The following is a 23,932-nucleotide window of genomic DNA, read 5'->3' on the forward strand; positions in this document are numbered from 1 at the left end:
GGACAAACATTGTTTATAATTTTAATGATACAAGAAATAAGTGCGTTTGCAGTCATCACTTTGATGCTTGAAATTCTGAGTGTGCGGGGGCGTCCTGAACGCAGCATCAGATGGAGCTCGCGCTGTGCTGACGAGCCGTTGCTTGTGGAAACAGCTGGTGGTTTCTGTCAGCGAGCACTCTCCGGGCTCACAGCGCCGTTAGCCGGGATAAAAGTTCACATTAGACCCGAAACGGACTGAGGGCGCTTTGCTTTGAGTGTCTGCCGCTGTTCCACCAGACGCCGGGACATGTCATCCCGTGAACGCCACTTTAACGGGCAGTTGGTAATTGACGACCTAACAGTTTGTTAGCCGCAGACCCGTGACGCTCGACGCAACCGGCGGCTAACGGCAGCTAGCAAGCTAACTTTGTTACTCCCATTGCAACTGACGATACAGGTGTTCTGTCACCGCCGGCAAACTGTCAGCTGTCGGCTCCCTGGCAGCGTGGGGCGAGGTTTTCTGCTTATTTTCAGCATGACTCATGTTCACTATAAATTCTCCTCCAAACTCAGCTACGACACGGTGGTGTTTGACGGCCCGCACATCACGCTGAGGGATCTGAAGAGGCAGATTATGGGCAGGGAGAAGCTGCGAGCCGGGGACTGCGACCTGCAGATCACTGACGCACAGAGCAAAGAAGGTAATAAAAACCATATGTTATGGACTGATAAGGGTGTGTTTATCCTGACAGTTTGAACTTTGGAAGAAAGCACGTGGTCCGTGTTTGACAGCTGTGTGGGGACAGAGGGTTGCGTCACCTGTTTCAGCTTGACGGGGGTCCAGAAAAGTCAAGCAAGAACAAAAGCGGTCTAATGAATGGGACACATTGCTGCTGCATGCACGCCTCATGCCTGTAATTGAACGGCCTGGTGGTGGTGGTGGATCAGCCCGGTCAGTGCCATGCATGTGATAGTGCCAAGAGAGACATGGGATAAATATAGCAAAGGTAGGGTAGGAGCACAGCCCAGTCATGACCATAAGATTTAAGCCTAGCCAGACACACACACGTAAATGAAAATCATCACTATATGAATCATCAGTGATGAGAATTTGCTGCAGTGTAGGTGCAGTCACTAAATACACAGAAGGCAGAAAAGAAAATATGACAAAACCTGATATGCAGCTATGACTGATGGTATCGCCTCAGAGAAGTTTCAGTATCCTGCAGATAAACTCTGAAACCCATCATACTCTCAGAAATGCGCTTCCACTGAAAGCACAACCCACCCAAATATTTACATACAACTCCAGCTGTAAGAGTTTACAGAACGTGTACAATCAGGTAATTTTAAAAAAAAATGATTTAATAGATACATGATAGGATGGATTAGTAGATTCAGACTTTTCAGGCTTCTTTAATCAGATGTGAGTGTGACAACAGTGCTGTGTCATGCAGCATTGTGGTTTCCTGACGACCACACTGCAGGATACAAAGAGTGTCAATATGTTCCTTAACTTTACTGTGATTCACAGTTCAGCAGTTCAGAATGAGAAGTGGAAATGATTCGTAACAGTTGCTCCGACTAGAAGAATAGAGAATTACAAGAAGTAGTGTTAGTAGTATTATACCAAGTTTCGTGTTAATCCGCCCAACCGATGTTCAGATATAAAATACTTCAATTTAAAGAGCACCACCTGGTGGTCATCGCCTGACATTTTGCACAGAGCCTCAGGGGCTCATGGGGAAGTAGTAAACTGAGTTTCATGTCATTCGGATACACCAATGTGGAGATATGCAGCACTTCCTGTTTAGAACGAAATCTGCAGGAAGTTGCTATTTAATAACTTGAGTATTGTTTGGAATATCAAAATTCTTTTAATAACTTTTTGTCGGGAGGGTCCACAGATGCTGTGTGCAAAGTTTCATGCCAATCGGTGAAATTGCCTGGGAGGAGTTCGAAAAAGTAGGTTTGCGACATTTTGCGAATTTGCGGAAAAAAACGGTAGGCGGAAATGGGCGTGGCCTATACCACAAGATTCAGCACAATTCACTGAACGCGTGGATATAAGGTTTTTGAATGTGCGACAAAGTATATGGGAGTTATGAGCCAAAACGCACTTTCCTTAATAATAGCGCCACCTAGTGGTGGAAATTCAGGACGACAATAGATTATAAAATTTTTCGCCAGGTGTGACTTATATTCCAAGTTTGGTGAGTTTTGGGGTATGTTCAGGCAGTGAAAAATGCAATCATATGGGCGGAAGAAAAAAAAAAAAAATAATAATAATATATATATATATATATATAAATAATCGGGAGAAAAACAATAGGGACCTCGCAGGTCTCCTAATAAAACAGAAATTAAATGTGCGTTAACATAGAAATAAAGTGTGTGTTATGCTAATGTGTTTAACACTAGTACTTAAGATATAAAAATTGGTGACTTTTATATCTTATATTTCGTACATTTACTCAAGAATGGTACTTTAGTACTTGAGTATTTCCATTTTATGCTACTCCATACTTCTACTCATTTCAGAGGTAAATAAGTAGTATACTTTTTATTCCACTACCTTTATTTTAGGGATGCATTATATTGGATTTTTTTTTGCCGATATGTAACGTCTCATTTGACTAATAATCAATACCGATATCGATATATCCACTTTTTTTCCCCACCTAATTTTAGTGATCATCAAGTCTCTTCTGTAGCAGAATTAACATCAGATTATGCATGCATATTCTTATCGTGATGGCCCACCAGCAGATGGAGATGTGAAATACAATACTTTTCAATGTATACAATATTCATTCATTGTGCAAAATAAGAAAATGCATGTTGGTGGGCCGAGTCTGATAGCTCATTTTAAAGCCGATATCGGCCGATATACCAATGACGTGCAGATATTATCGTGCATCCCTACTTCATTTTAAAGCCTTAGGTATTAGCTACTTAGTTTATTTTGTATCAGTAACTGTAATTTGCAACCCAGCAGTATATAGAGCAATTTAAATGAGTTCCACATTTACCAACTTCAACATCAAAGTGATGAACACATGAATGTATTAATGATTATAATTCAATAATAAATATGACTCTGAAAAGGGCCATTCTACACAATGAGCACTTCTGGTTTTGGTTCTTTAAGTATTTTGTTATTCTAATACTTATGTACTTTTATGTGAGGAAGTTTTTAAATGCAGGACTTTTACTTGTAACAGAGTGTTCTTATACTTTAGTATTACTACTTTAACTCAAGTTAAAAATCTGAGTACTTTGTCCAACACTGACACAGAGTAATGTGAGACTGGTGTCAGAGGTTACCCAGCTGTGAAATTAATATCAGGTCTTTACTGTCTAGATTTAGCAGATTGACAAAAGGTAGAATTTGTTAATCTAAGGCTGAAACAATATGTCGATAAACTGATTAGTCACTCAACAGAAACTTAACTATTTTAATAACCAATGAATTTTTTAGGTAATTTTTAAATAAGAAATACCAGTAATTCACTGGCTCCGGCCTCTCTAATAAGAAAGTGAATATCTTTGGAATTTGAGTGTTTGTCCAGACAAAACAAACCAACTGAAGACATCACCTTGAGTTTTTGGTCATTTTTATTTTAAGACATTTTTTAGAACAGTAGAGTATTAGTGTTCTGTACGACATCAATTGCACGTCTGTCCGTCCTGGAAGAGGGATCCCTCCTCAGTTGCTCTTCCTGAGGTTTGTACCATTTTTTTCCCCTGTTAAAAGGAGTTTTTTTGGGGGGAGTTTTTCCTTATCCGCTGCGAGGGTCATAAGGACAGAGGGATTTCGTATGCTGTAAAGCCCTGTGAGGCTTTATAAATAAAATTGATTGGTTGATAAATATGTGGCAAAATGTACAAATATACAAGACAGAAGTGTTTTCAAGGAGCGAAAGCAAAATCCAGTGCCTAATAGAATCACAATAGCAGTACAACACAAGACGACTAAGAGCAACTCCAGCAGGCTGCCGCCCGAGACTTCAAACGAAAATAATAAGCAGATTGACCGATAATGAAAATAATCGGCGCTTGCAGCAGTAGATTAATTAAGCCAAGACTAAAGACTTGAAATGAAATCATTCTTGTAACAGTCCCGGACTAGTTGTGTAAAGGCCCAGACGCATCAAACCGACATTCTCACTCCATCTTGACTTCAGCTGTTTGTTTACTTTCCTCAATTCCGTTTCTCTTCTCGGCACTGAGCTGAACTGCCAGTTAGAGTGGTTTAGTTCACCAACGATCTCCACTGTCTCCGCTACAGAAAAGTGGACAAAGGCCAACGAAGGCCAATGGTGTGGGACACACCACAAAGACTAAGGCGAAGCTAGGGCTACAGACGTGCACTGATGGCTCAACATTGACCAACAGTCTGCTGTCGGCTTGATGTGTCATTCTCACATTAACTGCATGTCAGCGAAGGGTGCTAAGTTTCTCAATAACCCTGAAGAAGAGAGATTTTCTTATGGTGTTAAATATTTACCACACAGAAATCATTTTGTGTGAGCTGATCCTTAGACTTTCTCCATCTCTCCCTGTCAGAGTACACAGATGATGAAGGTTTGATCTCCAAGGGCTCCTCTGTCATCATCAGGAGAATCCCAATCATCGGAGCAAAGTCCAGCTCGAGCAGCAAGATCCGCAACGTGTAAGTGTAAATTTTTTGGTCTGGCACATACTGTAGCTGAAGTCCTGCAGTGTTACAAGTGTTTAAGTAGTAGAACTTTTCACAATAATCTTACTCAGCTTCTGCGTCAGGTTCAGCAGTCGATCATTTTATTGTAAAAATATGAGGAAATGTTGCACAGTTGTGTCATAATAAATCAAAATATGAGCTTATACTGGAGCCCAGGCATCAGCCTCAAAATTGGAACATGTATAGGTAAGAAAACTGTTGTCTAAAATGCATGTACTTGCTTTTGTTCACAGTAAATGTAGATCCTAAGCTCTTAGTAGAATAAAAAGCACAGTGAAGGTTGGAGTTTTTGCTTATATGGACAGTTGTGAGCAGCAGCATGTATTTGCAGGTACAGGATCACAATGGTGATGAAATGACAGAGCTAAACATCCTCATGATGACCCAGTACAAAGGCCTGAATCTTTCAGTTGATGGCCGACAGTTAACAGAACAGGGTTTTTGCGTAACACTTGCATGATCAAATATGCCCACAGGAGAAGAGGAAAGAGTAGAAGTGTGACTCCATGGTGACGTTCACAGGGATTACCCAGATATTAGTCAGGCTTAGACAGGACAGCCAGCAGTGGTGTGGGTTTTATGCATGGAAAGCAGGAAAAGACCTCACTGGAACAGACTGGCGGTCATGTGATTAGCCCCGTCAGCACCATGCAGACGGGTGGAGAGGAATGAGGGCTAAAGAACGCTGGCCACAAGATTAAATGCAGCAAAATCAATTCTCCACCAGCACATGCAGACTGATAGTCACTCAGCTTCAAAGGGCCTCCAAGGAATCTTTAACTTTGAGTCACTTTAAAGGCTTTACATCCTCATCTTACATTAAGCTTAACATCAGATTTTAAACTAAAGGACAGATTCACTGTAAACACATTTTGCTAACACTGTTAAAACTGTTGTGTGTGAATTAAAGTGGCATTCATGGCTCAGCTTTATTGTTGGGTTGAGTGTTTGACATTTTGTAGAGTTAATTAGGTCACTAAGAGACACTAAGAGAAACCCATCATAAAAAAGAGAAGAATAAAGGTGTGTTCAACTAAAGTAATATAATATTTTCCATATAAACTACAGGTTGGGCAAGAAAATGAAATAAATAACTGTACACTTTGTCAACCTCCAGCCATCCCCTAAATCAAAACCATGTAATTTTACTCTTACCTGTAATGCCATGTATCAATTTAGACTGTTTTGGTGTGAGTTGCTGAGTGTTGGAGATATCAGCCAAAGAGATGTCTGCTTTCTCTCCAATATAATGGAACTAGATGGCACTCAGCTTGTGGTGCTCAAAGTGCCAAAAACTCAACAGCAATGTCTTGACTCACAGCTCAGCAAAACTAGTTTATACTGCCTGTGGGGGAATTCTGGGTCATGTAGGAAATCACCGCCTGAAGTGTTAAACAAGTTTTTCATGATATGTGTGATTCACTTTAAAGATTGTATTGACATTTATATTTTGTACTTTTTCCTTCTTATTTATTGATGTAAAGTAGTGCCAATAAACTGTTCATATCAGCCCTATTTTTTGTTTCCAGGGTGTTAAAGTATCATGAGCACCTGGTTTAAAAACAATTTATTTTTATGTTTCAGTGAGCGATCAGATGTCCAGCTTCCCCACGCCTTTGGAGCCTTCAAAGCAGTACGTAACCAAACCACATCCCACTGCACCTCTTCTCCTGCAGCCCCACTAAACACACACATTGTTAGCATGGCCTAATATCTCAGCATTAGTTGTATGTTGGCGTTAGTATGATTGGATTAAACCAGTGGTTCTTAACCAGGGGTCCTTCAGGGAGTTCCAGGGGTAAGTAAGCCCAATGTGAGTGAGAGCAACTATTCTGATCATAGGTTTCACTTCCTCCACTGTTATCACCTGTAATTTAAACTATAGTATTCTGCTCTTAATCATATCTAACAACCAAAATCTTGTCAGATGGAGGTCCCTGAAGCAAAATCTTATGAAATGAGTGTCTGTGACCTATTGTGGATCAATTTTAGGGTCAGTGACAATAAGAAAGTTAAGAACCACTTATTTAAACAAGTGAAACCAGAAGCTAAATCATCGGAAGCCTTTATTTCCTCTGGTTCTCTAAGTTCCTGTTGCAAAGAGGAAGTAGTGTTCTACTCAGGATTTGATTTATAGAAAGCTGCTGCTCTGAGATAAATCATATTTTAAAATGACATTACATAAATAAAAAGCAGTATTGGCAGTCAAATCGTGTACAAGAAAGAGAAGTGAGGTTTACACTTTAACCAGCACTGTATGATTAACCATAAGGTAAAGTATATTTGTACATATTATCTTTAATAAAGGCCCTCAGCTGTTAATTTAACAAGTTGGTGTGTCACCAGAGGATCATTCAGTATCTGTCTGTGGGTGGTGGGAGCCGCTCGGGCGGGTCAAACATTATCATGCAGGCCAGCTATTCAGCTGATAAACCCAACTGTTGTTTAATGAGCTGCTAACAGTCATTGCCCAGTAGGCTCTTCTCCATGAGCTGCTGTGGCACTCGCCCTCAGACATCTTTAAAAACATGGAGATAAATGTATTAGTTTTGTGCTAGTGTAAGTCTAAGTTAGTTTAAAGGCAGTTTTAATGCAGTATCAGGTTAATGGAATGTTTCCCCTCCCCCAAATGACCTTTTGTATATCAATGACTCACCACATTTTATGTTAGATTTTATGTTTTTCATGCATGCCTCATGTGAACAAAGAATCCAAAAATGGTGAGAATTCTTGATGAATTAAAGTCATAAGGGTCAGCGTTTAACAGTGGCAAAAATTTATCAAAACATCCGTTTACAAACCTACATGACTTGGATTATAATCCAACTCTCATTTATTCATTCATATGCTCAGAACTTCCCAAACACATGCATTTTTTTTGCTAAAAGGTTTTATTTAAAACCAAACTGAAAATTAAACCTATTTATAGTCTCTTCATAGCCAGACCCCATTGACAGAAACAGTAATTTTACCTCACTGAACACAGGAGCTGCTGGTTTACCACTGCCTCGATCAGTTAATTTCTTTGTGTTACTGTGAGATTTGGGTGTTTTAACGGGCTAATTCGGATTCAGCAAATTCACACAATTAGACAAACAAGTTACAGATCGAGGCAGTGGCAGATTAGCAGCTCCTGTGTTCAGCCTTCAGTGAGGTAAAATTATTGGTTTTGTCAATGGAGTCTGGCTTTGAAGAGAGCCTAGATCAGTTTCATTTTAGGTATAGTTTTCATAAGTAAGGTTTAGTGAAAATGAATGTTTTGGAAGTACACAGCATTAGACCGGATAAATGAGACTTGGATTAACTGCACAAGTTGTTCTTCAGGAATTTAACCTAACACTTGGTGAGTAATTAATATACAACTGATTACTTTTGGGGTGAAGTATTCCTTGAATTGAATCCTGCACATAGTGAAGTGAACAGATGCTCCGGAAATGTATCAATAACACTAATCAAACTCTTCAAATCCAGTAAAGAAATGAATGTCTTAGAGGTCTTCAGACTTTGGAAATGAAACCTATACACTACCTCTGTTAGGGTTTATAATTCAGACTAGATTTACAGTGTTTCAGCTTTAACGTAGGAGCAAATAAACAGTGCCTCTCTTAAACCCGCTCCTCAGAAACCAAGTGGTGCTGCACTGTTATTTCATGCTGGATTCTTGCAGTGCCAGTCTTGTTTGTTATCTTGTAAACTAACTCAAGCACATCTCAAAAGCTTTCACTTGAATCAGTGTGCACTGACCTGACCTGATTTTCTCTCTGGTTTCTCAGTAGGAGAAGTGTCTGCCATTCCTCTTAGTACTTTGTTGGACTACACAAACTTTTTTTTCTTTTGTGTTTTTCTGCCAATAAAGTCGTTTGTATGAAGCTGTCTTATGTATTGATTATGTGTTTGACTTCACTGGAGAGAACAACACAGATACACACACAGATGATACCTCAGATAACACATCTTGGAGATGTCAGTATCTGTCATCATTGGACATTTATGATTGATTGTTAAATCCACATTAATTAAACTGCAAAAAAAAATGCATATACTAGAGTCATACTAGAAATTGGACAAGTTGCGATTCAGAGTTGCATTGTCACAAATTTGGAGTACCAGAAAAAGACATTTTTAAAAAGAAAAGTTAAAATCGAAACAGCAGAAGATGAGATGTTCAAACTTTTAGTCCCCAGTGCGCCTCAAGCATTAAAAACACTATATCTTATATTTCCCATAATGCAACTTGACAGTGTCTTTCATCAGATCTGGCTGAGGTTTAATCAAGCCAGACAGGAAGATCTATCGTACTGCTGTGAACAATATAATACAGAGCAGTCAGTTTGTACTCCAGCACATTGGACTTTAAATGAAACAGTAACTTAGAAGTTTGAAGTGTCGACTTTAAACTTGTGTTCATGATTAATACGTGTTATTGTGTGAATATTTTGCTTTTGATAAGGTTTTTCAAATCTTATTTTGTTAAAAATACGTTTGAGGCAGTATAAAGATGAGCATGTGCTGTATTATTTGTGAGTGTTATGTCTAGGTGAATGCTAATGTCAGCGTCCTCACAATGAAAGTGCTAGCATGCTAATGTTTAGTGGGTATAAATTCTACTGTGTCGCAGAGATGTGGACTTGAGTCAAAGATTTGATTACTTTAAACTCCACAAAATCAAAAGAGACTTTCCACTTGACTTGGACTTTAACACCAATGACTCGTGACTTCACTTGGATTTGAGCCTTTTGAAAAAAAATTCTCAATATCTTTCTCCAAAGATTAAAAAGTATGTTATTTAAAAAGTGTACCCTGAATCAAATTATTTCCCTTCACTTCCTGAATCAGCGAAAGTTAACATTAATCTTTTAATTTCAAGTAGACATACAACATACATTATCACTTTTAGTCTTAGAAAATGTCTTCCAAATTTGGGAAGAGAAAATTACAGTGTCAGACGAGTGCTATGAAAGTGCAACATTGACACTACTTTATTAAATGATTAAGTTCAGTCCCACTTTGTTTTAACAAATTAATACACCCTCAAAAAAGCATTCATGATTTTTGTAAGTTTAATATTTTATTATTCTGTTGTGTAAATGGCATTACATGTGGTGAAGAGCACATAATGACCTGTTTAAGACTCGAAACTCAAAGTTTAGGACTTGGAACTTGACTTGAGTTAAGTGCAGCGACTTGAGGCTTACTTGTGACCTGGTCCCACCCCTGCCACATTCACTCTGTTAGTGTAACCTGATAACATGCTGCTATTTGATAATAAGCACTAAACACAGCTGACACCTCCTCCGAACTGGATGTGATGCCAACAAGCGAGCAAGCAAACATCAGGTTGTCCTAACCTGCTCTGTGTGTTAACCAACAGTGCAAGCAATGTGTCACTTATTCAAAAAAAAACGCTCGCCCTTGGCTCTGTTTTGGCGGAGCTTTGTGCACCTCCCACCTATTTTCAGAGCAACAGCAAGCTGTTCCTTTTGCTCGCTCAGGGCTCGATAGGTTATCTGAATGTTGTTGTGTCTGGAAGTATATCTGGACACTTTGTCGTGCTTCAGAGTTCACTTACTGGCTTGCTGCGTGTCAAGAAGAGGTGTCAGACTGATAGGAATGTCTTAGTTTTGCAGGTATTTGGTCTAAAGTACTGGACGAATTTTAATTTTGAACAGCTGTCGGTGTTAGGTGAAAAGTCAGAAAATCACCAAAGCCATCTTTTAGGGACTTTAAATGTTAGTAGAATATTTAATGGCAGTCCGTAGAGATATTTCAGTCCAGACTAAACATGGGCCGAGAGATCAGCATTTCCATCAGTAGAGCCGTGCTGCTAGCATTGCTGAAGAGGTGTCCTCTCTTGTCTGACATGGTGATTTAGCTGTCACGGTTTCCCTTATCTGTTCCAGCCTAGTAGAGGAACAAACCAAGGACAGATCCACAAAAACAAGAAAGAATTAAGGTGATAGGAGGCGCCGAGGGAGACGCCAAGATGTTTTATATCCAACAAAACGCTGTCCTGACAGGTGAAAACTCCCAGGGAGCACTATGTTGTTGGCTTCTTCATTTTTAGGAGTTTAAAGGGATGACAAGTGGCAGGAGGTGCTGAGGCAGTAATCCTCGGAAGAGAACAGACATGCATTATCCACTGTGTATGACTGGATGCTGGTGTAAACTTTTACACCAGCTCATACAGGTATAAAAGTGAAGACATGGCAGCATCGAGTTTAGAAGGACAAATGGTTTTGTATTGGAGCAAAACTTCTTTTCCAGTAGATATGAGCTCTCAGTTTCTTCCCAAGACATGTAACGCTCACGCTCTCACGCTTCATCCGTAAAACTGATTATGTGTTTATTCTAACAGATGGACGACCAGCACTCTTCCGGTGCCTTACCTTTTATCTCCAAGGTATACCCTGTCTTTTCTATTTTGTTTTTATACATATTTATGCTGAATCATGTGTCAGTTGCAATTAAACACTGATCCTCTTGTTTGACCTGACATCACTGTGTCTGTTGTACACATACGTTCATGTGTGTACATGCAGATGGCTAACTTGGCTGAAGCAGATGTGTCAGAGGAGGATAAGCTCAGCGTTGTGATCAACCAGTCCAACTACGACTCCATGAAGTGAGTTATTGTAATGCAGTCAGAGCTCCTTCTTCATCCCCATGTCTGTCCCCTTAAAACTTCTATCCGTGTCTCTCCTTCTTTCGATTTCCATTAATTTACTCCATCTCTCCTTTCTTTTCCATCATTTTCTTTATTCATCTACCCCCGTCTTAATCTCTGTCTCTTTCTCTAGTTACAACAAAAAGTTTGGTACTCAACTTCCTTCAAGCTACACCTGTTATCGCTGTGGAAATATTGGACACCACATCAGGAACTGTCCCAACAGCGGGGTAAGAGCAGAGTATTTTGCAGTCCAGCGTAAACCTCACTTATTTGAAGTGTGTGTCTTTACATTTCTGCTATCCTGTGTGAGTTTGTGTGTGTGTTGAATGCCAACATGACTGTAAGCCTATAGCATTAAATGCAGACGTGTGTGTGTTTGACAGCAGGATAAAAACAACGAGCCTCCTGTGAGAATAAAGAAAAGCACAGGCATCCCTCGTTCCTTCATGGTAGAGGTGGACGATCCCAACATGAAGGGAGCCATGCTGACCAACTGTGGACGTTACGCGATTCCTGCCATAGACGCGTGAGTTAAAACCGTCACTTTAATTTTAAAAGTCCAGTGTGTAGGATTCCGTGGCATCTAGCGGTGAGGTTGCAAAACTGGAACTTCTCCCATGTGCCAAACATGTAGAAGAACTTGCCAATGCAATCCACAAATGGCCCTACCAATAGTTAGTGTTTGATTTGTCCATTTTAGGCTACTGTAGAAACATGGTGGACTCCTTGGGAGAGGGCCCGCTCTGTATGTAGATAAAAACAGCTAATTCTAAGGCAGCAAAAACAAAATGATTCTTAGTTTCAGGTGATTATAAACTAATGAAAACACAGTTATGAAAATTATATATTATTCCTGCTAATAGCTGCCCCTAAATTCTACACGCTGGACCTTTAAATGGTTTATTTACACTTTATTACATCAGAAGTGATTAGCATGTCAAGTCAAAGGCAATTGAATTTAGCTTGTACATTCTTGGAGACGTCACCTGAGCACATCAAACACGGGAATGTGACCGGTACTCCCCACCTTTCAGGAGAAATGCCTCTTGAATAATGGTGTAGATCCTTGTAGATATCTTATGACCTGGATAATAGTGACATCATGGCCACAATTAGTGAGACTGTTGTTCATATGAAATGTCACAGCATCAGTGACAACAGTCAGTTTGTGCTCATCAGCTGACACAAACATATACTTTTAAAGCCACTTTGGTTTAACGCATTGTCTAAACACATGAAAGCAAATGTGAATGTGCAGTGTTTGTATTTTTGTCTGTCCGTAGTGAGGCGTACGCCATCGGCAAGAAGGAGAGGCCTCCGTTCGTTCCACAGGAGCAGCCCAAGTCAGAAGAGGAGGAGGATCCTTTACCCGAGGAACTCCTGTGTCTGATCTGTCATGACCTGCTGAATGACGCTGTGCTCATACCCTGCTGTGGAAACAGTTACTGTGACGACTGTGAGTGTCTCACACACACACACACACACACACAGATAAACTTATGTACACTTGCTGTACTTTAAAAGTCATTCTGGTCCTGATATACTGTGTCCATCACAACATAATTAAAGTTGCTGTTGTCTCCATATTTACATTTCACCCGTCTTTATCTCACGCTCAGGTATTCGCACCACTTTACTGGATTCAGAGGAACACGTCTGCCCCACTTGCAGCCAATCAGAAGTCTCACCTGACAGCCTGATAGCCAATAAATTTCTCCGACAGGTGAATTGACAGATGGATGGAAAATATGTGTTGATGTTGTAGTTCTGAGGGAATGGAGAGAATTACATAAATATTTTTTGTACCAGTAGTATTGAAACATTCTGACATGATTCAGCTTTCTGTCGGCCTGTTTCTCCAAACACAGGCTGTGGACAACTTTAAGAAAGAGCGAGGCTACACTAAAACCCGGAAAAGAGGGTGCGGGACCTCCCAGTCCCAAAATCCAACCCCGACACTGAGCCCTGCCCCCACCCCACCCCCTCTCGCTGTGCAGAGCCAACCTCAGAAGCCTCACCTGCCAACCAGTAGCCAGCAGGTGAACCTCATAATGATGTGTTGCATCAGTGTGACTCAGGAGCAGAATAATTATTGTTTCCTTTTTACAATCAGATGTTTGCCAGGTCTCAGAGTGACAGTCCTCCTCCTCTAAAAACCATTGAAACAAATGTTAGAAAGCAGCATTCCTCATATTTAAACTAACAAGAAATTTGTGTTTTAATGTGTAGCTATTCTTTGTAGTTAGTTGTACTATATTATTTCTCTTGTGCTCCTCCTTTAGGACCCTCTCATGCCCCGCTCACAGGCTGCAGACTCACCGCCATTGTCTCAAGTGTGTGTGGCTCCGCCCACAGCAACAGAGCCAGCCTCTGCCCCTAATACGCCGAGCACTTCCCTCCAGCCTACGCAAAGCCACCTGGAGATACCTGACAGGTAAGTACACACATAAACAACTCAAACATTAAAACATGAGATTTATTGCAGTGGTACCTTAAAGTTCTAATCCTGAAGATTTTAAAGTTGTAATCCCCTTCAGTTTGATTTATGAGGAAGCAGATGCTCAAGGAGAGTTTGCTGTAGTGTTAAACCACACTGTCTGTTACCATGGTAACCAGGGGTGATGCAGAATCACCCAGTACTGACATCTTAAGGATTACAGCTTCAAGGCAGTTGCATATTACAAATACAGCATGTGGCTGTATTTAACCCATAATTTTACCATCTATGGTGCTGAGTGAAAAACGATCCATCTCAGATGCTTTGGTGATCGATCATTCAACACAGTTTGCTAGTACACCAAAGAATAGTTTACTGGACCATAATGACCAAAAGCACCATGAGCTGATTGAGAGTTGATTTTAGGTGTGTACTCTGTGAGCATATCAGCAACATAGGAAGGAAGTAAATCATTTAACAACATTTAAAACAATAAGAAGTATTTTAAAATCAATTCTTTGTTTTATTGGGAGCCAGCGAAAAGAAGAAGATATTGCTGCTGCATCCTGAAGAAGCTGGAGTTTCTTTAATATCTGCTTTGTCAGTCCAGCAAAAAGTGCATTACAGTAATGCAGCCTGCTGGAAATGCGTGAACCAGCTTTTCAGGTGGCCCCTGTGTTTATAGACTGCCATTGTTACATTTCAGTTATCACAGATGGAATGTGAATTTTTTCACACTTAATAATCTGTACTGAGAACAGAAAATGAAACCTGAAAATGTTGATATAGCTGATGATAAAACAGAGCTGCTGTATCTATGATGATTTTGTCAGATGACTTTGTCGGCCATTTTGTTTTTCACATTCCAAAACCGATGTTGGCTCTGATGCACAGTTTTGTTGTTTGCAGTTTGTCAACTGTAAAGACGTTTTTATGTTGTTCAGTTGTTTCAGTGTGGACAGAAATCTCTATGGAACCCTGTTTTCACACGAAACTGGTGTTTTGATAATCAGATGGCATTATGTAGGTGACATATTGGTTTCTTTTGACAGTTTAAGTTGGAGCGAGTTGAAGGTCTGAATGTGTTAAAGGGTTCCTCACAGGAGTGACATTAAGAAAGAATATGGAAATAATTGTGTTATGTCATTCTAATGATTTTTAGCATAAAGTAAATGCAGCATCAGTCTGAAAACATTTAGAACAGCCTCCTGTACACGAAGAGGAACATTTGGTGCAATCAAAATATGGCACTTTGGATTTGAGACTGAAGAACTGGTAAACAGCTGATGTTGAGTTCATGCGGCACTCTGATGTATCTGCTGTTTATTCAGAGAGGCTGACGAAAAGACACACGATGACTCAGCGGCTTCTGCTGCCCCTTCTGGACCGGTTTCACCCAAAGACCCCACTGATGCTCCATCACAGCTGATACCACTGGTGAGGACACACAGATACAACCACACACACTTTTCAGCAAAGTTTCTCTGTATGAAATCTGTGATGTTTGTGTCTGTTCAGGTGAACCTTACTCCAGAGGCAGAGCAGCCGCAGACAGACAGCGTTAATCTACAGCAGCCCTCCTCAGGTGAGTGACAAAGGCTACGTTCACATTACAAACAAATAAAGTACAAATCCAAATAAATTTTTTTATTTCCCAGGATATAGCCCAAGAAGCAGTGTTTCTTTCTGTTTATTCCTTATACTGTCAGTATTAATCATTATGTGTTTGTCACCTTATTATTTGAGTAAACAAATTACTGATGTATTATGTTGAAAACTGCAGTAACATCTCTAACACAAATAAAACCACTGACTCTACAGGTCCAGCCCTGAAACCCTCTGTGCCACCAACGACCTGGGAGAGGTCAGTGGAGCTTCTTTATTTAAGACTGTATTTGACTTTGACCACCTTCTGTTTCAAGTCTGATTTCATTTCCTCTTCCTTCTTCTCTTCCCCACAGCTCCTCTTCCTCCTCTCGCCCCGCTGAAAGCTGGAATGAAACAAACACTCAGCAGCAGCAGCAGCGTCCTCCCCCCTCCATTTCATATCCCACAGCTCCTCCACCTCTCTTTCCCTCCCCTCATTTTCACACGTTCCTCACAGCTCAGCAACCTCTCAGTAGTTACCCACCTGGATACCCACCTGCCGCGCCCGTGTGGACTCTCCCAAACCTCCAGGGTGCCCCCATCCCTTCCCTGTGCCCCTCTACCTCTATCCCTGCCCTCATCCCCAAGGAGTGGTACAGGCATCAGAGAAAGAAGAAGGAAAGGTAAGAGTGCATAGTAACTGAAAGCATCTTGGTATTAAATGACTTACCTTGTTTAATTTCAGTGAGAATGAATTTACCAGTTGTTTCAATTCCATGCAACAAAGGAGACTTTACAGTGGCCTTACAGCTGCAGAGATATTGTAGTATGGAGACAATATACTGATAGTAGTGTGAAGTTTCCACCTCCTCTTCCTTTATCTTTGTCACTCAGGTCACCTCACAGAGGATCTTCGCACAAAAGCTCCTCCTCTCGCAGTAATTCAAAGTCCTCTAAGTCCAAGTCATCTCGCTCCTACTCTCGCTCCTCAAGCAGATCCAGATCACGCTCCAGGTCCAAAGGCAGATCCAGGTATTTTGTGCCTTTTTTTTTTTTTTTTTTTTAGTTTTTTGTGTGTGTTTATTCCACTTTATGCCTCTGTTGTGTAGTTGTGTAATTTCTTCAAATTTGACTCAAATGTCCACTTTGATTTAAAAATTAACTGATTAGATTTTTGTGGTCAAAGGTCACTGAGACCTCACAAATAGGACTGCATTTTTATTGTCTGCCAATTATTCCATTTATTAATGGATTAGTTATTTGGTCTATATCATGTCAGAAATTTGTGATAAATGTCAGTCAGTGTTTCCCAAATCCCAAGATGACGTCCTCAAATGTCTTGTTTTGTCCACAACCCAAAGATATTCAGTGTACTGTCACAGAGGAGTAAAGAAACCAGAAAATATTGTCCTTTTAAGAGTCTGGAGTCAGATTTTTTTTTTTTTTTACTTTTTTTCTTAAAAAAATTTACTCAATGCAATTAATCGATTATCAAATTAGTTGGCAGTTAATTTAATAGTTGATGACTTGCAGCTCTACTCACAAAATATGTTTTTGGCCATAAGTCAAGAATTCATACGCTACTAATGACAAAATTTCACACAAATGTATATAATAGGATAACATTCTATATCCAAAAGGTCAAAGGTCAACTTCACTGTGACATTATAGTGTATTTTAAAAATGCTTCTCTGGCCGTTACTGAAGGGGAGACATTTGGTCAGATACTGAAATGGTGACACTAATCTTGGGTGTCCACCTAGAAACTGTGCTGATTGTGTAGATCATAGAAACTGTGTGTGTTTCGCCAATAAATACACTTAGTTTTTTTTTGTTACATTCCTTAAGAGTCTTCACTACATACATTAAGTAAGTCTGGATCAGCATGGATGTAAACTGCAGCTTGACTGGTTAGCCGAGTCATACAATCACGAGGCACTAATTGTAATTTGCCATAAAATTATACTAAGAAATTGTTGTGAACAACATCAGCAACCATCATTACAGGTTTCCCTGATGTTAGCGTGTAGCTACATGTAACAGTGTAGGCTGCGTAATGCAGTAGCATACCTGGAGCAGATGATCATATAAAGATATTCGGCACATTATGGAGGACACATTAAAGTAATAACAGAAAAAGGTGAAATGGGAATTGATGTAGAGATGACTCTAGCAATAATAAATGTGTGACATATGACACGACTGAATGTTTTTTTGTTCCAGGCCCCACTCAACTTACTCCCGCCACAGACACCTCCACACCCACTCTCATTCCTCCCGCTCCTATACCTATGGTTACAAACGCTCCCCCACACCGTCCTCGTCGTCATCATCTAGAGCGGGTTACCATTCCAGATCCAAGTCACCATCAGATGACCACAAGAACAGCCATCAAAGTCGGCACCACAGTAAGAAATCAGCTTCGAGCAGCTACAGGAAGCGAGGAGAACACTCCCATAGGGAAGCGGGAGGTTCAGGAGGAAGTGCAGCTACTTACCCGTACTCTCAGCACGTGAATCAAGCTAGCAGCCTGGAGCTGGACAGAGAGCGATACCTGCAGTGGAAACGGGAGTACAAAGAGTGGTGCGATAAATATTTCAGCAGCTATGTCGGCCACTTCCACCAGCTGCCACTTCCCCTTCTAAGTCTTCCTCCTCCTCCTCAGTGGGGGGAGAGAGATGAAGGCAGAAATCACTCCCATTCTAACTCGGACTCTCACAACCGACTCCAAGGTAGACGCGCCGCCCGGAATGGCCGCTCCCCTCCATCGCAGTCATCCAGTGACAGCCGCTCCCCTCCATCTCAGTCTTCACGTGACCACCAATCCACACCATCTCAGTCTTCATGTGACAGCCGCTCCACGCCATCTCAGTCATCCAGCGACAGTCGCTCATCTCCATCTCATTCGTCCAATGACAGCCGGTCCCCTCCCTCTCAGTCGTCCAGTGATGGACGTTCCACACCATGTGAAGACAGAGCTCAGCCAAGGGCACTTCAGCAGAGGTGCACTGAAAAGTACAGCTGCCTGCCAGCAACACTTGCAAAGGGCAGCAAGGAGGTGCAACTGCAAGAAGGAAGTAAAGATGGCCAGCAGCTAGTTGCTAAGAATTTGGAGAATCTCAGCACTTTAAAAAATGAGCAGACCAGCATAAAGAAGCATGAGGAGCATAGAAGAGAGAAGTCATCATCCCCTGACTCAACAGATGACTGCAGAAAGAACAAGAGGAAGCTCAACACTGAACCAGATGCCTGCAAAGATGGCAGCCCAGCACGGGACAAATCCACTGCCAGCGATGCCTTAAAATCAGCCCAAGCACTTGTGAAACCACATAAACGTTTGGATAAAGACTGTGAAAGAAAAAGCAGAGAACAAAGGAATTTGGAATCAGAGAAAGGACGGCCAAGAGGCAAACATTCAGACTTCAGGCATGATGTGGAGAGACAGCATAGAGAGAAGCCCAGGGAAGAGGCAGGCAGGGACCGACACCCTGGAGGCAGGAGAGCTTCTGACTCAGGATCAGAGAAGAAAAGAAAAAGAAAAGGAGAGGAGAGAAGTTCTGATAAGGCTCAAAGCAGCAAATGCCTGAAAACTGAAATTGCAGAGGACCCTGAAACCTGCAAGAGTGAATCCCCGAATCCATTTGAGAGAAGCAGGCCAAAACCAGAGAAGAAAAAGGAGAGGAAAACATTGCCTCTGACAGAGACAGACATCTGGGAGGGAGGGATAAAGGTGAAACCACAGAAGAAGATAAGCATCAATATAAACCTGGATGGAAAAAAGAAGGAAGAGAAAACTGAAAAACGGGACTTGTCTTATTTAGAGAGCCTCACAGGAAAAACAAAGGAAGAAAGTGAGACTGCTGATAAAGAAGATGGTGAGAAATTAAACAGAGGAGAGACGAACATCGAAGGAAATGAAAAGAAGGAATCCAGCAGAGACATCGAAGGTGCGTCTGAAGAAAAAACAAAACCAGACCAAAGAGAGGCACAGCAGAAATGGGCGAAAGCTACCTTCAGAGATGATATGCAAGAGATGTTGGAGAAAATTGCAGGAGAGAAAGAAGACACTGAAGAGAAGAAAGAGGACTTCGACTTATGGCACAGTATCCTCAGGGAAGTGGAGGAGAAGAAGGAGAGTATAAACCAGTGGGAGGAAGGAGAGCCGGTGGAGGCCAGCAAAGGAGAAGAGGTGGCAAAGGACGAGAGAAGGAGCATGTGGGGAGGAAAGGAAGGACAAGAGATGGCAGAGTTAGTGGCAGGTACCTGGAAGGAGAGGGCAGAGGGGGAAATCACATGCGAGGAAAATAGAGGAAACTTGTTTGGTGAGTCAAAGCCAAAGGAGGAGCTGATGGAGGGACTGAGGTGGAGGATGAGGAAAGAAGAAGATGATGACGCAATGAGGTCCAAGTCACAGTGGAGCAGAAATGAGAGCCACGATGACAGACCAGACACCACGGTGGACGATGGCAGGTCAGAATATTCAGAATGGAATAGAAATACTTTGTCTACTTTGGATGGCATGTGCAAAATCTGCTATGAAAAAGGAAAAAGGAACATTAAAACACATCATATCACATCCAGACAGCTCAAATTAAAACACATTTACATAAAAGTGAAATACACAATAGACGCTACATCGAAAGGAGCAGCAGATACTTGATGGCGAGGACTGAATCAAGGTTGATTAAATATATAGTGCTGTGTAGCAAACTGGCAAACTTTAGTCAATAGTTAGGGAATAATTTCTTGTCAAAATAGCACCTTATCAGATATTCTAAGATAGGTTACACACGTAAAACCTTTCCATTAACATACTTGTCTAAGAAATGTTTCATGAAAGCCTAGAAGCCTTTTTCTATTGTAAAGATGAGAACTAAGATGCATTTTGTGTGTGTGTTATTTACAGCAGCTACGAGGACCATCAGGAGAGGAAGACAGTGGTGAAAACCCTGGAGGAATACACCCAGGACAGCACTGCAGACGGACAGGACGAACTTGTGCTCATACAGGTGTGTCTGTGAGCACGGCCTGTGGAAATACAACATTTGTAGAATCATTTGTGTTTCATACAGTTTCTCTGAAGTCACTCACACATACATACATACATGCAGAAACTAAAAATTACATGTCTAATTCACGCCCTCACACTCTGTCTCAGGTCCCTCGCTCCAAATGGGAGAAGGAAGAGTCTGAGGAAGAAGAGCGGGATGAAGGAGAGATCAAAGATCAAATAGATGCACTTGCAATGTTTATGCCTCCGCCATCCGTGTCTGTGACAGCAGAGGTGCCAACCAACAGGGAGACAGAGAGTGAAGAAAAGACAGAGAGGTCAGTGGAAATGCAGAGAGGAAGGGACAGGGAGAAAGAGAAAAACCCCAGTTTGACCAGTTCACACAGAAGTTTGGCTCCCTCTAGTGGCAGAGACCAAACTGACCTGTCTACAGACAGAGACAGGGAGAAAAGGGTGGGGGTGGAGAGACGGAGGGATAGAGACAGAGGGAGGGAGAGTGAGAGATCATGGGATAGGCAGAAAGAAAGCAAAAGATCAAAAGAGAGAACAAGGGAGGAGGAGAGAAGGAGAGACAGGAGGAAAGAGAGGGATTCCCCAAAGAGGAATCACCCTTCCTCCTCTCACTCCTACTCTTATTCGATGTCACATGACTCAGAGAGGAGAGACAGACAGCGAGGGGGCGATCCGGGTGGCTGTCCTGGCGTGAAATCCTCAAGCAGCAGAGCTAATGAACTGCCTGATCATGATACCAACAAATCACATAGAGACACGTTAATGGACTCCAAATTTAAAGACAAAGATCAGCCCTACTACTATCACATTCACCAAGATCTATCAGGAAACAGACCTGCAGGGACCCACCACTCCCCACCCTCCCTCTCCCATAGCCAGCGTAAGGAGAGAGACCTGCTCCCCTCTGGGTCAGAGCTCAGTAAGCCCAGAATGAGCAGCCCTGAGTGGGAAACAGTGCAGAATAGATTTAGAGATGACAGCAAGGTTGAAAAGGCAGAGTGGAAGCTGCAGCAGGTGATAAAAGAAGTCAAAAGGGAGAGAGAAAGAGGTAGTCGACGAGAGGATGACACCGTTGAGTTGGACAGACAGACCAGGCAGGAAGGAGGGAGAGAGCTGGAGGAAGGGGAGAGGCCCAGCAGCCGCAGCAACAGCGTCAGCTCATCGGCAAGCCAGGAGAACGACAGGGACGACAGGAGAAAAGAAAAGAAGACGACACAAAAGAAGCACAAAAAGGAGAAGAGACGAGCCTCCCCGGAGCTGCTGGAGGAGGGGGAGCTGAAGAAACACAAACACAAGAAGACGGCAAAGAAAAGCAGAGATGAAAGTGAAGAGGAGAGCAGTGGAAAGGCGGACGGCAGGTGGAGAGAGGAGGACGACCGCACTAAGCTCTGCTCAGTTACGTTACCTTGATTCTCAAAGAAAAAAATTTAATTTACTTGAATGATGTTTTTCCTTTCTGTGTCCAAAAAGTGCCTGATTTTATTTTTTAAACTTCATTTTATTTTCCCGGGATACTGTTTTGTATCACCTTAAGATATCTCACATCAAATATGCATCATCCAAAATGAAAGTGAACAAATTGTGAAGGAAAAGCACTTTAAACTATATAAAAATGAATGTGAATGAAAGCAAATGTTGAACCTTGGGCGTCTTGAATTATTCAGTTCAAGGAATTTGCACATGCTCTTGCTCAGGACTATCCGCCAACTATGGTTTATATACTGACGCTGCGATGTTACAGTGTGCGTGGAGGAAATGTTTGACGAAAGGTCAGTCAGAAATTTGATTTGCCTCAGACAGAAGCACAAGAGTGCACATATGAGGGTTATTGAGTTTGTGATTAATTTGAAACATACTGTGAATATTTATGATTTGAACCTCTGTGTTGTATTTTGTTTTTATTTTTAATTCTGTAAATGTTTAATTTAAAAACAGCTGCTGGATGGATAAGATAATTTACCAGAGGAAATTTTTGTTCTTCCTGTTTTGAAGGAAATAAAAAGAAACATCTGTAAAATGTTTTCTGTCATGCTTTCTGCTGCTGTTAGACATTAGCAAGTAGGCTAACAGAAGCATTAGGCTTTGAGTTATGTCTTCTCAAATTTGGTGGGTATGTCAGGGGTGTTACATAATCAGCAGTGATGTGAATATACACCAAATTCTGGTTGATCTATATCTATTGTATATACAGTTTTTCTGCCTTTCTTTTGCCAATGTAAACATATATTTACCATACCAATACAGCCCCACTAAATTGAATTAAATGAAACCTCAACTTATTAAAAGGCAGTGTGCTTGCAGAGCCTGCTCAGTAGCCTACACACATGGCCTACGCCCTTGTGAGCATTTATACTTGTGTGGTGGTGTGTCTGTGTCACTCTGCAGTTACACCTCCAAAACACTAGTCGGTGGGGTTTCTGTGAAGTGCTGTAAAGTTTAGTTGATTCAAAACACACGTTAAATATGGCTGAATAGCGATAGTTTCAAACACAAGTACACAAATCTGTTTCACTATAACTCGCAGCATTCTCAGACACAACAGGTTGGTCAACACATCATCCTTTCTCTTTACATAAATGTTTTGCAATGTTATGTTGGGGCTGAACTCAGCCCAGTTGTTAGCTTGCGAAAACCTTAAACTAAGATTGTGAACATGACAAACTTTTTTTCCCCTACCAGCTTTATTAAAGCCATAGTAACAACAAAAAACTGAGCCGTTTGCCTCTATCACTTTGCTATAGTATTTGCTTACTTATTATAAGCTAATGAGTCCATTGAAATACAATGTTAACACAGTTAAATGAACAATTCACCCCCAAATCAGAAATGGGTTTTTATTAACCTAAATTGGTTTGATGTGAGTTGCCAAGTTTGGAGATATCAGCTGCAGAGATGTCTGCCTTCTCTTAAATATATTGTAACAAGATGGCACTCACCTTGTGGTGCTCAAAGCACCAGAAATACATTTGAAAAACTCAACAGCAATGTCTCTTTCCAGAAATCATGACCAGGTTACTCATGATAATCCACAGACCTTGTTGTGAGCAGATTCATGTAGGAACTATTTTCTTTCTACCAAACTACACCCGCAAACCATATCACTACGCAGAAGGAAGTGTGCATCTACTCATGGACAAGAGGCTTGAGCTCATGACAGTGCAAGATGTGAACATTAATGTCATCCTCCTTTGCTGAGCTGTAGCATTAGCTAGCTCAGTGGTGCTATGTGAGCTAGCAGTAGATGCATGCTTCCTTCTGCGTGGTGATTTGGTTGGCAGGTGTAGTTCGGTAGACAGAAAATAGTTCCTACATGAAACAAGCTCACAACAAGGTCTGTGGATTATATTGAGTAACTGGGTCATGATTTCTGGAAAGAGACATTGCTGTTGAGTTTTTTAAATGTATTGTTTGGCACTTTGAGCACCACAAGCTGAGTGCCATCTAGTTCCATTATATTGGAGAGAAGGCAGACATCTCTACGTCCGATATCTCCGACACTCGACAACTCACACCA

General features: G+C 41.4%; 1 protein-coding gene across 3 annotated transcripts; it reads left to right on the forward strand.

The window, feature by feature from the left end:
* On the forward strand, nt 1-22,435 carry LOC126405014 (E3 ubiquitin-protein ligase RBBP6-like). Of its 3 annotated transcripts, none has more exons than XM_050068505.1 (19): nt 1-682; nt 4,551-4,656; nt 6,289-6,337; nt 11,060-11,104; nt 11,244-11,326; nt 11,502-11,598; nt 11,755-11,897; nt 12,655-12,827; nt 12,991-13,094; nt 13,240-13,410; nt 13,654-13,805; nt 15,140-15,245; nt 15,327-15,393; nt 15,630-15,672; nt 15,770-16,078; nt 16,290-16,427; nt 17,619-19,865; nt 20,305-20,404; nt 20,554-22,435. In XM_050068505.1, exons 1-19 carry the CDS (start codon nt 517-519, stop codon nt 21,826-21,828), a joined length of 5,574 nt encoding a protein of 1,857 aa, XP_049924462.1. In that variant the 5' UTR covers nt 1-516; the 3' UTR covers nt 21,829-22,435. The 3 variants fall into 3 exon arrangements, with proteins under 3 accessions (XP_049924462.1, XP_049924461.1, XP_049924463.1); XM_050068504.1 differs by having other exon boundaries at nt 3-682; nt 20,302-20,404; XM_050068506.1 differs by having other exon boundaries at nt 3-682; nt 11,758-11,897; nt 20,302-20,404.
* The last annotated feature ends 1,497 nt before the right edge of the window (nt 22,436-23,932 follow it).

Source organism: Epinephelus moara, chromosome 18, assembly GCF_006386435.1.
Source record: "Epinephelus moara isolate mb chromosome 18, YSFRI_EMoa_1.0, whole genome shotgun sequence".
NCBI lineage: Eukaryota > Metazoa > Chordata > Actinopteri > Perciformes > Serranidae > Epinephelus > Epinephelus moara.